Genomic DNA, 13,683 nt, shown 5'->3' with positions numbered 1-13,683 from the left:
CAGGCATTTCTCCAGAGGGGTGGTTCTGTCATAAATCAGCATCCATGCTAGGGAAGACCATACACAAAACTTCAGCATCCAAATGAAATTTATTGAAGATTATATTCCTTATAGCCAATGGAGCCCTTAGTAGATTGGATTAGGAGATTGGGGTGGATAGTGCTCACATAAATGGCTTCCTAGTTTTCCCCTTTTTTGTATAGGAAAGATCCTCATGTTTAACGTGTGTTGGTTTTCCTAGCTTCTGAGGGGGTTTCAGGGCAGTGATTCATGGGAAAGCCAAGGACATGAAAAACAGGCCCCTATCCCTAAGAGTCATATTCTCTCTCACCTTCTTTCCTTTGCAGTTCTTGATACTGTTGACCACTTCCTCTTCTTCCTTGATGTTTTTTGTTCCTTTGTTTTCAGGACATTCTCTCCCCTACCTGTCTGATTATTTCTTCTTAGTCTCTTTTACTAATTAATCACACATACATGGTCTACTTCCCACCACCCCAATCCCTAGCTGTCTCCAGCCCTTTTGATTCCTCAGGTGGCTACAAAGAATATCCTTTAATTCCACTCCCTAACCTGTGCTTTGGATTCTTTGAGCATTGTAGATGGGGTGTGAAGGAGGAAGAAAGGGAAAATGAGTTTGACTTATCTTGTGGTTGACTTCGTTCCTTTCTCAAAGATATGGCCAATTCTTCAGGACTTTGACTGAACTTGAGACACATTCCCATATTCAGTTGGCGCACTGTAGGTGATCATGAGTTCACAAAGAACAAAAGGTGTCAAAGCGTAACACCAGTGTTACTAGCAGCTGCTGTGGAGGTGTAAGACCAACAATACCAGCACACAGGAGGGCTTCTAGCACAGGTTCTTTGATCTGCTTTTCTAAGGAAAGCAACTTTAAGCAGTTTACAATCTCATTTTAATTAAACATTCATGTATCTATCATTCACTTAGTTCAGGGGAAAAAGTCAGCACCCTGAACTTAGAGAAGAAAACACACAAAAAAATTACATTTATATAAATTATATGTTATGTAATTTATATATTTATATATGTTTATATATATATTTACATATACAAATTTATATCTAAATTATATAAACAGAGCAAATTAATATAAATTATATAAACAAAGATTATATAAAATTATATAAACAGAGCAAACGACACAAATCGGCAGACAGGTGTTCTTTCTGACTATAGCAATACATACATAGTTACCAGAGAGAGAAGCACCAACATCTGTGTTTTCAAAGCCAGGAGGCTCCTTAACGGCTACCCAGAGTCTCATCTGGCAAAATCACAGGAATGCTCATCCAACGAGTGAGCCCCAAAGCAAAATGCTGACCTCTGAATATATGTACACATTTCTTCAAGGTCAGAGGGCGTCACAACCATGTGACTCAAACTCTTGTGACTTAAGGAGGTCATCAAAGACTCTTGATTCAATCAAAGACTCAATCAAAGGCACTTGATTGCCTTAGAGCTGAGAAGCACTCCAAAAGAAAAAACAGCGAACAATACCACTTTGCTTGCCATTACACAAAGTTAAAGTTCTTGGCCTGAATTTCTGATTTAGCTCTTAACTCTCCTGGGCCAACCTCTAGACTCTGTAGCATGCTATGAGTACAGTAAACAGACCATCATTCACTCAGGAGTTTTTATTCTGAAATAGGCTCTAAGGCAGCATTTTTATTTATATTTCCTACTAGCATGTCAAGCTTAATATGTCTAAAGTAATTCCTCATCTTTCTGCTTAAACCTGCCCTTCCTCTGAGTTTCCTTTATTTATGTTGTGAGAAACATCATCCTTCTCTTCTGTTACCCTAAGCGTGAGTCCTCCTTGAGTCTCCCTTCTCTTCTATATCCAATCCATTTCCTGTTGATTTTGCTTACATGGTGTTTCTCATAATCATTCCTTTCTCTCATTTCACAGAAGCACCTCCTCTTTCAAGTTCTTATTACCGCCCCCATACAAACTAGTCCCTGTGTGACCTCTCCAGTCCATCTTTAACAGAGATGCCAAAATGATTTTCCTATTGTCTGTGTCTGACTGAGTTATTCATCTGCTTAAAAACCTTCAGTGATTCCCTGTTGTCTCTTAGTGTCTCAGCCAGATGTTTTAAGGCCCTCTGTAATCTGACTCTCTCTTATATTTCTTTCTTACTTTTAAAAATTTAAATTTAATTTCAAAAAACCTACTTTGTCACATTGCTTTCATTTGCCAATGACTATCCATTTTCTAAAATAGTAATAGTTAGCATTTATATAGTGCCTTCTATGTTCCAAGTACTAAGCTAAGCTCTTTACATATATTGTCCCCTTTGCAACAACCCTAGGATGTAGGTTATATTATTATCCCTGCTTTACAGTTGAGGAAGCCTAGGCAAACAGAGGTTAAGTAATTTTCCCAAAGTCATATGGCTCAGGTCCGAGACTGGGTTTGAACTCAGGTCTTCCTGACTCCAGGCCCAAAGGTCTCTAGAGAGGCCTCCTTTGCATCATTTTGCACCTTTAGTCTGCCTGTCTCCCTAGAGGTGTACCAGTAAGGCGATAATAACAACGTAGATGGTAATTGTCAAAATGCCTGTATCGTTCTGTCTCACAAAGTGTACGTGACTGTCCACATGGAAGGCAGAAGAAGTGAACCATTTATTCAGGCACCAGAGAACCATGTCCCACGAGCCATTTATCCAGTCTACCACAGCAGTAAAACAACCTGGAGCCACACCTTCCCAAAACCTCTCCAGCCCCCCCACTGGGATCTCCCCAAAACAAACTCACAGTACAGCTAAGTCAGCCTGTTGCGTTCTAAATCACGAGGGTGTCCATTAGCAGCCGTAACTGCTCGTGCTCACACGCACTCTCTCTCTCTCACTCTCAGCATTTCCTGTGACATAACTTCCTTTTCCTGTCAGGAAACTCCTTCCCCCACACAGAAAGGCTTCCTGTGCCATAAGCAGGTCACATGACCTATTAATGGGTAGGAAAGATCTTAAAATCTAAATTGCTACTACAAGAGGCCAGAGGCATACTTTACTATCAGCTCTTTGAGGTCACAATGACCATTGCCCAGAGTTTTGTTGTAGTAAAGTCGTTTTGCTTAACCTTTTTGTTGTCATTGTGTAAACCATTTTCCTGAGTTCCTCATATCTGCATTTCTTAATATTGTAATAATAATTATATTTAGTTGTATCAGTGTAATATTATATTACAATATTACATTCAAACCACAGTTTGTTTAGCCATTCCCAAATTGATTGGAACCTACTTTCCTTCAAGTTCTTTGCTACCATAAAAAGTGATATAATATCTTTGTATACAGACAGTTCTTGCTTTACAAAAGTGTATCGCTTCTATAGACCTCTGTGTTAAGTGATTTTTTTGTAATGAGAATTTGCTCACATGTCGAAGGGAGAGAGGGAAGGAGGAAGTAGCCCAGGAAGGGAGGAGGCCAGCATACGGTGTCAAGGACACATGGAGGCGAGGAACAGAGAAGTGAGAATAGGAGGAGGTACTGGGGCCAGGGCCAACCACATAGCAGCCTGGCTGGAGGTGAGAGGAAGAACACACAGTGGGGCAGGCACGTGGGGGCCAGAAACAAACACAGAGAGAGAGGACAGGTAACACTTGGGGGGCAGAGAGAGACACTTAGTACCTGAGCGCAAATGGATACACAGCAGACAAACATGTTGGGGCTGAACACATGGGAGGGTGGGTAGAGTGGGGCAAAAATTTCCTCTCTCAGTTCAGGAGGTCTCAAGCCACATCACCAATCCAATGGTACTCTCTCTGTGCCTCCATTCTTCTGCTTTCACTTGGAGGGTTTTTTTGGTAAGGGGTAGGGAGTCTTGGAGCACCAAGCCAAAGCGGGGGCGGGAGGTGGCCCGCGCAACAGCGAGAGAGAGAGAGAGAGAGAGAGAGAGAGAGAGAGAGAGAGAGAGAGAGAGAGCTCACAGTACTGTAAAGTTACCATTTTTTTTTTGAATGTGGATTTCTTTCAGAATTCTTTTATATAAAGTGAGAACTGACCTTTTCCTCTGTCTTAAACTTCTTTTTCTTATATGCCTAATAGCAGGCCTGTATAACCTGTGGCCCATGGGCTGCTTGTGGCACGCCAAAGGATTTCCTCTACATACAAAGGATGTTTTCCTTTATATTTTTTGCAAGCTGTCTGAAATCCTTTGGCGTGCCCACTGCAGGTTGTGCAGCACTGTTAATAGTGTTACCAGTGGCTCAAAGAGTATATCTGATTTTTCTACTGTAATTCCAAATTTTTTTCCAGATTTCTCTATCTTAATTTCCAGATTCCTCTGTCTTAAATTTCCTTTTTCTATACGCTTTATAGTGTTATCTTTGGATCAAAGGGTATGTATGACTTTTCTAGTATAATTCCAAATTGTTTGATTGGATCAATTCATACTTCTATCAACAGAGCATTGGAGTGCTTGTTTTCAACCAGCCCCTCTAACATTTACTATTTTCATCATCTTTGCTAATGTGGTATGATGTGAAATCTTAAAGTTGTTTTAATTTGCATTTCTCTTATTGATTTGGAGCATTTTTTCCTATGGTTAGACTATATTTGCTTTGAGAGGAGGAGCTTGGTTTTGCTTTTTTTTTTTAATATCCTCAGCACTTAGCTCAGTGCCAAAAACATAGTAAGCACTTAATAAAATGCTTGTTGATTGATTGGATATGGTTGATTTTCATTTCCTTTTTTGAAAATTCCCTGTTCATAAAGAATGACTTTTGTTCGTATATAAGGAATAGATACATCCATATATGTATAATGGGCATAGATGTTGGGTATCAGACTTTTGTGAGATATATTTGTTGCAAAGATGTTTTTCCTTAGCAGCTTCTCTTTTTATTCTGGCTGCATTGGTTGTCCTTATGCAAAAGTTTTACAACTTTATGTAGTGTTTGTTTTATCTTTTTTGATCACTTTATTTTTAAAGAATTTTCTCCCAGCCATAGTTATATTTACCTCCTTTTTAAATGATTCTTATCTATCCTTCCAGCATCATTTCAAATCATTCTCCTTGTACTCTAGCCAAATTGAACTACTAGCTGTTCTATGAAATCAGCATTCCATCTCCTACCTCCATGCATCTGCACAAGCCATCCCTTATCCCTATAATGCACTCCCTCTTTATCACTACCTGTCTAGAATCCTAACCTTAGTGGTCTTATATGACTCAAAAAGGTTGTGACTTGTTGCTTTTATGACTTTGAGCCAGTGTCAAAGCTAAGATTCCAACCCAGGAACTCTGCTTCCAGATCTGGCATTCTTTTCACTATTCCATACTGTCCCCATGGGCTTAATGACAATAATATAGCATTTTAAAGTTTGCAGAGCACTTTGTGTCTTTTATCTCATTTGAACTTTATTCCAGACAGCCTGGTAAAATCAGTACTACAGGCATTATTCAGGAAGTGAACTAAGCCTTAGAGAGATGATGTTTTAAGCCTGATCATAGTAGTAAGGGTCAGTGGTAGAAGTCAGACTTCAGTCTTCCCCCCCCCTTTCAAGCTAGCTCTCCTTTTCTTGTGTCTCTTAAGTTCTCTCTCAGAGTTTAGATCTAGTGCCACCTCTTCTATGACTCCTTCCCTCATATCCCTTAGTTCTTAGTGCTCTTTCATTCCCAACTTTCTTCTTTCCTAGAGTATTTTGTTTGCTTCCATATCCCATTTTCTCTTTTCTTTGAGTTACATTTCTCTGTGGACATATTCTGCCCCACCAACAGGATATGAGCCCTCTAAGGGCAGAGATGATTTTGTTTTTGTCTTCTGCTCTTTCCTTTCTCCCCTGGCTCAGTTCTTAGAATAATGCCGTGTCCATAAGGCTAGCAGAGTATAAAAGACCAGGAATGTGAGGTTCAGGATTCAAACTTTATTTGGTAAGCATTGAAGACATTTAAATATAACCTCTCATTTTACAAAGAAAAAATCTTAGACCCAGAGAAGGGAAGTGATTCATATGTTGTCATATTGCTAACAAGTAACAGAACTAGAACTTTGAACCCTGATCTCCTGAGTCCAAGTCCAAGTCCAGGGCTCTTTTCATTTGATTTTATTACCTATCTTTCTCAGGGAACAAAACCCAGAAGGACAGAATAGAATATTGTGCTTGACATCAAAAGATCCTATTATTATCTGAGTTCTCTTGCCAATAAACTGTGTGGTGTTAGGCAAGTCATTTCTTCCTCTGAGCCATGGCTTTTTCATCTATAGAATGGCAGTTATGATACAGTTATCCCCTTCACACCTCAGGAGTTAGGGGCGCAGCATTTCCCATGATCTGGAAAATCTACATAAAATTTTTTGGCCCTCCCTTCATACCAGAGAAGATGTCTGAATTTTTTCTTTTTCTTTTATGGGGTATTTACAGTACCTTACTGTAAAATTCTGATTAAGTATTTGGTCAGAATCTATGTCATCTATAGGTGCCGCAAAACTTCTCCAAAAATTCCCATTTAATTTCCTATGCCAACTTGATATATCGAAACCGTGGTAGGGAGAGTCATGATGTGGAAGGGATAACTGTACTTGTACTACCTGCCAGTGTTTTGTGAGACTCAAAGGAGATAATATATGTAAAGCACTTTTCAGTTTATACATCTTAACTGTTTCTACTATTAATATACTTAGTATGCTGTTGTCACTTACTTTTTTTTGGCGTCTTGACTGTGCTTGGAATGCTTCTTGGCTCCTTTTCTTTTAATCAACAAGCATTTGTTGAGTACATATTAGCACTGTATTAGTTGTTGGGATTCCAAAAGCAAAACTGTCCCTGACCTCATAAAGTTTACATGTTATTGGTGGGAGATAATATGTGTACGTGTGTGTGTGTGTGTGTGTGTCTCTCTCTCTTTCACACACACACACACACACACACACACACACACACACACGGTTATTTTTTGGGGGAAGGCACTAACCTCTAGTCTAGGGGAACTGGGAAAGGCTCCATTTATTTGATGGTCTTGAAGAAAGCCAGGAATTCCATGAGGCAGAGGTGAAGAGGGGAACGCATTCTAGGAATGAAGCACAACTACTGCAGAGGCATGAAGGTAGGAGATAGGGCACGAAGCCGATTTGTCTGTACTTTAGAATATGTGACATTTGAATGATCTGTAATAGACTGAAAGGGTAAGATGGGTCCAGGTTTCCATTAAATGGCAAACAGAGGAGTTTATATTTGATTCAAGAGGTAATAGAGAGCCACTGAAGTTTTTTGTATAGGGGTGGGGAGTGATACCATTAGACCTGTGCTTTAAGAAAATTCTTTTGATGGCAGAAATGATGGATTGGAGTGGAGAGAGACTTAAGGCTGAAAGATCAAATAAGGTCCAGTGTGTGCAGCAGTGTGTATGAAGAGATGACAAGACTTGGCAACTGAATGGATATGTGGGTTGAGGGAAGGTGAGGAGTGTAGTATGACACCTAAGGATGCAAACCTGGGCTAATGGAAGGATAGTGTTACCTGACAGTCAGTTAATCAATAAACATTTGTAAGGTGCGTACAATGTGCCAAACACTGTGCTAACTGCTAAATGCTTTTGACAGTAATAGAGAAGTTCTCAAAATGTAGGAGTGAATTTTTGGAGAACTTGGGTTCTTTTTTGGGCATTTGGAGTTTGAGATGCCTATGGGACATTCAGTTCAAAATGTTCAGTAGGCAGTTATTGATGTGGGACTGGAGTTCAGGAAAGACATGAGGGCTAAAAGTATATACATGTGTATGTGGGAGCCATGTTCATGAAGATAGTAATTAAGCTAATGGGAGCTAATGTTACCATTCTTGTCAGCTATTACTCTGGCTTTTGAATGGAACAACTTCTTTATTCATGGATTCTTAACTTCTTTTTGCTCAATTTAAAGAACATTCCATACCAGATAATAAATATTTTGAAGTTGATAAAAAGTAGATATGTATGGTTTTAGATTAAGTTAACACAAAATTAGGTAGTTTGAAATCTTGTTTTTCTTTGTGACTCACTTGTGTGATATTTGGACCTAAAATTAAGACCTTTAAAGAATCTTCTTTTTGTCTCTGTGACACTACAGTCAATCCTCAACTTTTGCACCAGTTAAGGTGCCTAGAAAATTATGTGAAGGTTAAAAATGTGAATGTTGACACATTGAACTTAGGGGAAATAGGGGATTCCTGCAAACTCCAAAAAATTGTGCTCTTTTGCTAGAGAGTGCTGAAAATATGCTTTTCTGCACACAATTCTTTATAACAAAACAATGAATTCTGATAATATTCACTTTCTGTAATGGATTCATGAACACTTTTATGAATACTTTCCTCCTTTTTGTGTCTATAACAATTTGCTAATTTGTTTACACCAAACTTGAGGTTGACAGTGACTGCAGACATTCTGGCACAGAGTTTTTCTAAATACCTTTATTTTTTTCACTAAACTACATTACTGACTTTGCATACTTGGCGTTAGAGCTCAGAGGACTTAAACTACACTTTGGGGGCATAATGGCAACACAAAATTCTAGTTTTAAAGGCAAACAATGAAAATATGTAACGAATGCATGGGGAGCTCTTTGCAACTGTAGGGTAAATAAGACCAGTGAAGTGCCTAGGATACCAGCCGCTCTACAACCTTGCCCGCATTGTGCTTCTCATTTTTTTTCCTCTACTGTGCGTAGCCGTGAATGTGTGCAGTTGCCAATACGAAAGTGAAAATGAGGTTGCTAATAAAATCATGCAAATGCTTGAAGTTTTGAAAATCAAACTCAAGAATGTTGAGGAGTGACTGTGTTTCCCTTTCCTGCCTGATTAGCATCTTATAGTCTCTAAATAATAGAATGTTAGAGTTAACTCAGTCTCCTTATTTTAGTAGTAAGGCAACTGAGGTTCGGAGAAGGGAAGTAAATTGCTCAAGGTTTAACTTCTAATTAATGGCAGAGCTGAGAGTGAAATTTAGCTCGCTTGATTCCCCACATCCAACAGGGAAGTTTTCTTAAAGCTAATTTTCTTCAAGATCGCCCAAGGTCCTCCTTTTCCAGAGACCTTTCCTGGACCCGTCCACCTGCTAGTGTTTTTAACCTTTAACTCCTTAAAGTTTACCTTATATCTGCAGTGTATGTGTTTTGTATGTGCTGTCTCTTTTGTTTTAAAATGTAAGCTCTTTGAGGACTTTTCCCTTTTGTCTTGGTGACCTCAGCATCTAGTACTGTGTCTGATTTACAGCATGTGATTAAGAAGTGCTTACTGCTTAATTGGTTGCACTTACTGTCTTGTAATGATCACCGTTCCCTTAAATACTCATAAATCATTCTCAATCACATGTTGAACGAATGAAAAAGTATGTATTTTCTAGAAAATATTTAATACATTTCTAGAATTTTGTGAGGAATGAAAGTCAGACTCACCAGGCTATTTGAAGAATTCGTCTTCTCCTTTTTGAAAAATAAAACTAGTCTAAAGTCTTGAAATACCTTCCCCATTTTCCACAATATGAATCATTATAAATTTAAGGTATGTGTCTGTGTGGATGTCCCTGCAGATGGATGGATGGATGGATGTAGATTTAAATATATACACATCACAGAAAAGGGGAAATTCAATAGAATATGAATAGATATGATTTAGTGACTTTTAGGTTTTAGAGGCAGTATATTCAAATGGCATTGTAGAATTTTGCAGGTATATGCTTTAAGTGATATTCTCTGTAGCACTTGATCCATTTTATCTACTAAGGACTTTCTTTAAAAAGATTGGTAATGTCCTTTATCTTTTTGCCCCCTTGTATCTTTCCTGGAAATCTTTGGGCACATAGGTTCTGAGGAAACCCCTATTGAAGGAGCTCATGAAGTGGTGAAGGGCATTTTAGAAGATGTAGTAACATCTGCTGTTAAAGGTAAATGAAAAAAAAAAGAAGGTAAATGAATGTCTTACATATATGTTAGTGTGAGCAGGCTTTTTTCTTTTTTTTTTCCATTTAAGTTAAAAAAAAACCCTTTTCCTTTGAACCCCAAAATTACAAACTTGTTTATCAGTAATTTTGATCACACTAACGTTTGAGACAGGACCATCTATGTGATAAGGTATCTAGCCATCACCCATTTTGATAGTGTCTGAAGGATGTCATTAGGTGTTACAAGGCTTTCCATTTGTTAAAGTAAAGTGCCTCTAATCTTGACACTTGCAGAGTTTTTCCTGTTTTCTGGTGTTAGTCACTGATAGTGATAGGTGTGGGGAGGGATTACAGCCTCTAGATTATGTAACAAGGAGTCTCTTAGTCCCAGTTTGACTACTAAACCCACTGTGTACCCTGAAATAAGTCACTCATTCACTCTAGACTTGTTTCCTTACCAGTAAATTGAGAAGGCTAGACTTGATGATTTTTTGATTCCTTTTAACTTTAAAATGATTCTGTGTGGGTTTTTTTAGTTGCAAGTACTGATTTTGCTGTTATGTATTCCCATTTTAAGAAGCCACAGGAAAACATGGTATTTTGGAAACTGAGAGAGTCCTGGGAGAATTGGAGACCAAGGACCTTACTTCTAGTGGAATTGATGAAAACTCCCAAACCAATGGAATTGCAGATGATAGGCAGTCATTATCATCGGCTGATAATCTGGTATGAGATTGTTGATATGGTGATAACTGTTTTGTAAAGCCAAGTTTAATTTTTTTGTGTACCTTTTTTAATGAAACTTCCTCTGAAGTAGTTCTCATATGACATGGTGTGACATTGAAAGAGCACAGGTGATCCTGGGGTCTTGAAGGTCCCATTGATGTAGGCATTAACTTTAACAGCTTCTACCAAGTTGAAAAGACTTTGAGGACACATCTGGCGTGGGCTATATAACTCTAATCTTAAGACCAGTTGAGCTGCTTGACCACCAGGTGATAAATTTGTTTTGTCCTCCGACTTTCACTACAGCCTTTTAAGACTGGGGTGTGCTTATACCCTAGGTTGGTGAAGGGAGTACCTTTATTGGATACATTAAGTTGATGTAAGCTTTTGCATACAAAATAAAATTGAAATCGAAATAAGCTAATAAACATCAAGCTCCAGTTGGATTTCAGCTAAATAATAATTATGAGGTTTAGTAGTTTCAATTCCATTTTCTATACCCCTAGAAAGTCTCCACTCTGTACAAGGCATTGTGCTAAGTGTCCAAGATGCAAAAAAGAAAACAGTCCCTTTACCGGGACCTTACATACTACTGAAATATACCATAAGTGCAGCAGTAAGTAAAGACCAAGTAAATTGAGGAGGGAGAGAAAAATAACAGCTGGGAAATTTAGGGAAGGCTTTATCTGGAACAGGGCCGTCCAAAATGTGGGCCACATGAGGCCTGCAGTCTGATTTATGTGGCCCGCTTCCAAGCATAGAAATTTACATAAATGCTTTAGTAAAGGAAGCTAAGCTACCACAGAGCTCTCACTAAAATGGCAAATCAAAATGTATTGTCTGTTGTTTCAATAAAAATCTCAGGTTGGACAGCCTTGATCTAGGAGATGATACCTTAACAGTAGTTAGGATTTCTAAAAGTTGAAAATTAGGGAACTCATTTCAGGGGGGAGACAGCCTTTGTAAAGGTATGAAAGTAGAATGCCAAGTTCAGGGAACACCTGAACCAAGACCAATTTTTTTTCATAACAAAGTATATGAAAGCAAAAATATAAAGAAAGATAGGTTGGAACCAGATTGTTAGTGCTTTGAATTCCAGACTCCTGAGGAGTTTGTACTTTATTCTGTTTTTTAAAAATAGTATTTTATTTTTTCCCAATTACATGTAAAGACAATTTTTAACATTCATGTTTTAAAAATTTTGACCTCCATATTTTCTCCTTCCTTCATCTCCTTCCCAACATGGTAATCAATTTTATATAGGTTATATGTGTGCAATCATGTAAAACATGTCCATATTAATCGTGTTATGAAAAAAACATGAAAAAAATAAAGTGAAAAATAGTAAGCTTTGATCTGCATTCAGACTCCATTGGTTCTTTCTCTGAATGTAGATAGCATTTCTCATCATGAGTCCTTTGGAATTGTCCTAAATCATTGTAGTGCTGAGAATAGCTAAATCATTCATAGTTGAACATTTTACGATATTGCTGTTCTTGTGTACAATGTTCTCCTGGTTCCATTTACAAGAACTTTGCATTAGTTCTTGTTAGTCTTTCCAGGTTGTTCTGAAATCAGCCTGCTCATCGTTTGTTATAGCACAGTAGTATTCATATACCACAACTTGTTCAGCCATTCCCCAGTTGATGGGCATACCCTCAATTTCCATTTCTTGCCACCACAGAAAGAGCTGCTATATTTTTTGTACTTTATTTTAGAGCCAACAGGGAGCCACTGAATATTTTTGAGCAAAGGAGTCAACTTTGGTACCTCTGGGGAGAATGAACTGGCATGCTGGAGACAAGCAGAGAGTTTCTTGCAGCAGTACACATGAGAGAGAAGTGATGAGGACCTGACCTAGAGTAGGGGCTGGCATAGAGAAAAGAGGATGAATTTGAGAGAGATTATGGCAATATATCAGTAAGACTTGACAACTCATAGGATGTAGAAAGTGAGGAAGGAGTAAAATTCAAGGGTGACTCAGATTGCGAACTTCGGTGGCCAGAAGAATGGGGGTGCTCTCAATAGAAACTGATAAATTTAAAGGAGAAACAATTTTGAAGGAAATATAATTCTCTTTTGGACATGCTGAATTTGAGATACTCATGGATTATCCAGGTGAGAATGGTCAGCTGGCCAGGTGATATGGGATTGGATATCAGGAAAGAGACTAGAGCTAGATAATATAGATTTGGAAATTAACTGCGTAGAGACAGTAACTTATGCATGGGAATCAATGAGACCACCAGAGGAGAAAATGTTGAGATAGAAAAAGTCCCAGGAAAGAATCTTGGGGACTCTTCTGTCTTTCTTCTGGAAGATGAATGATAACTCAATGAAAGGAGCCACATGGTAGTAAAGATCAATGTCTCACAAGGCAAGGGAGGACAAAATATCGAGGGTGAGGGGGAATGTCAGTGGTGTAAAAAGTTAAAGAGGGGAAGATGAGGCCTAAGAAAAACAGCCAGGGGATTTAACATCTGAGATTATTGGAGTGTTGCTTCACCTTGCCTGGTTTCTGAATTAATTCTGTTTATGTTTGTAAAATAAGCTTAGTCCTGTTCGTACAAACTTTTTTGGGAGGGTTGGGGAGGCAGTTGGGGTTAAGTGACTTACCTAGAGTCATAGAGCTAGTTAAGTCTGTTGGTACAAACTTCTGAACCAAACATAGTTTTTATTTTCATTCTTCCTGTAACTCCCTCCACCCTTGAAATCCAAATTCAAGGGCATAATTAAGTTTTTTGATGTTTTCAACTCTTGAAGAAGTAAAATTCCTAATTTTACAATTTTTTAAAAGCCATCATTTTGACTGTTTTTTGTCTTTCTTTAACGTTAGGAATCAGATGCCCATGGACCTCAAGTGGCTGCTAAATTTTCTCACATTCTGCAGAAAGATGCCTTTCTAGTGTTCAGGTCCCTCTGCAAGCTCTCCATGAAGCCACTAGGAGAAGGACCCCCAGATCCCAAGTAAGGAAGTTTATCAGAATGTATCTTCCCCACCTCATTCCAGAAAGAATATATGGTTTTCTGCAATGAAAGTTATTAAGTAGTAGTCATCCTATTTTGATGCTTTTTGCAT

General features: G+C 38.4%; 1 protein-coding gene across 1 annotated transcript in view; it reads left to right on the top strand.

Annotated features, from left to right (window-relative positions):
* ARFGEF2 (ADP ribosylation factor guanine nucleotide exchange factor 2) overlaps window positions 1–13,683 on the top strand; it is a 112,864-nt gene that overhangs the window by 36,763 nt on the left and 62,418 nt on the right. The window contains exons 7-9 of the mRNA XM_036752533.1: window positions 9,801–9,881; window positions 10,456–10,604; window positions 13,441–13,571. Coding sequence (XP_036608428.1) covers window positions 9,801–9,881; window positions 10,456–10,604; window positions 13,441–13,571 — 361 coding nt within the window. The remainder of the gene's footprint in view (window positions 1–9,800; window positions 9,882–10,455; window positions 10,605–13,440; window positions 13,572–13,683) is intronic.

Source organism: Trichosurus vulpecula, chromosome 3, assembly GCF_011100635.1.
Source record: "Trichosurus vulpecula isolate mTriVul1 chromosome 3, mTriVul1.pri, whole genome shotgun sequence".
NCBI classification, from domain to species: Eukaryota; Metazoa; Chordata; class Mammalia; order Diprotodontia; family Phalangeridae; genus Trichosurus; species Trichosurus vulpecula.
This window is presented reverse-complemented; position numbering and strand designations above follow the sequence as displayed.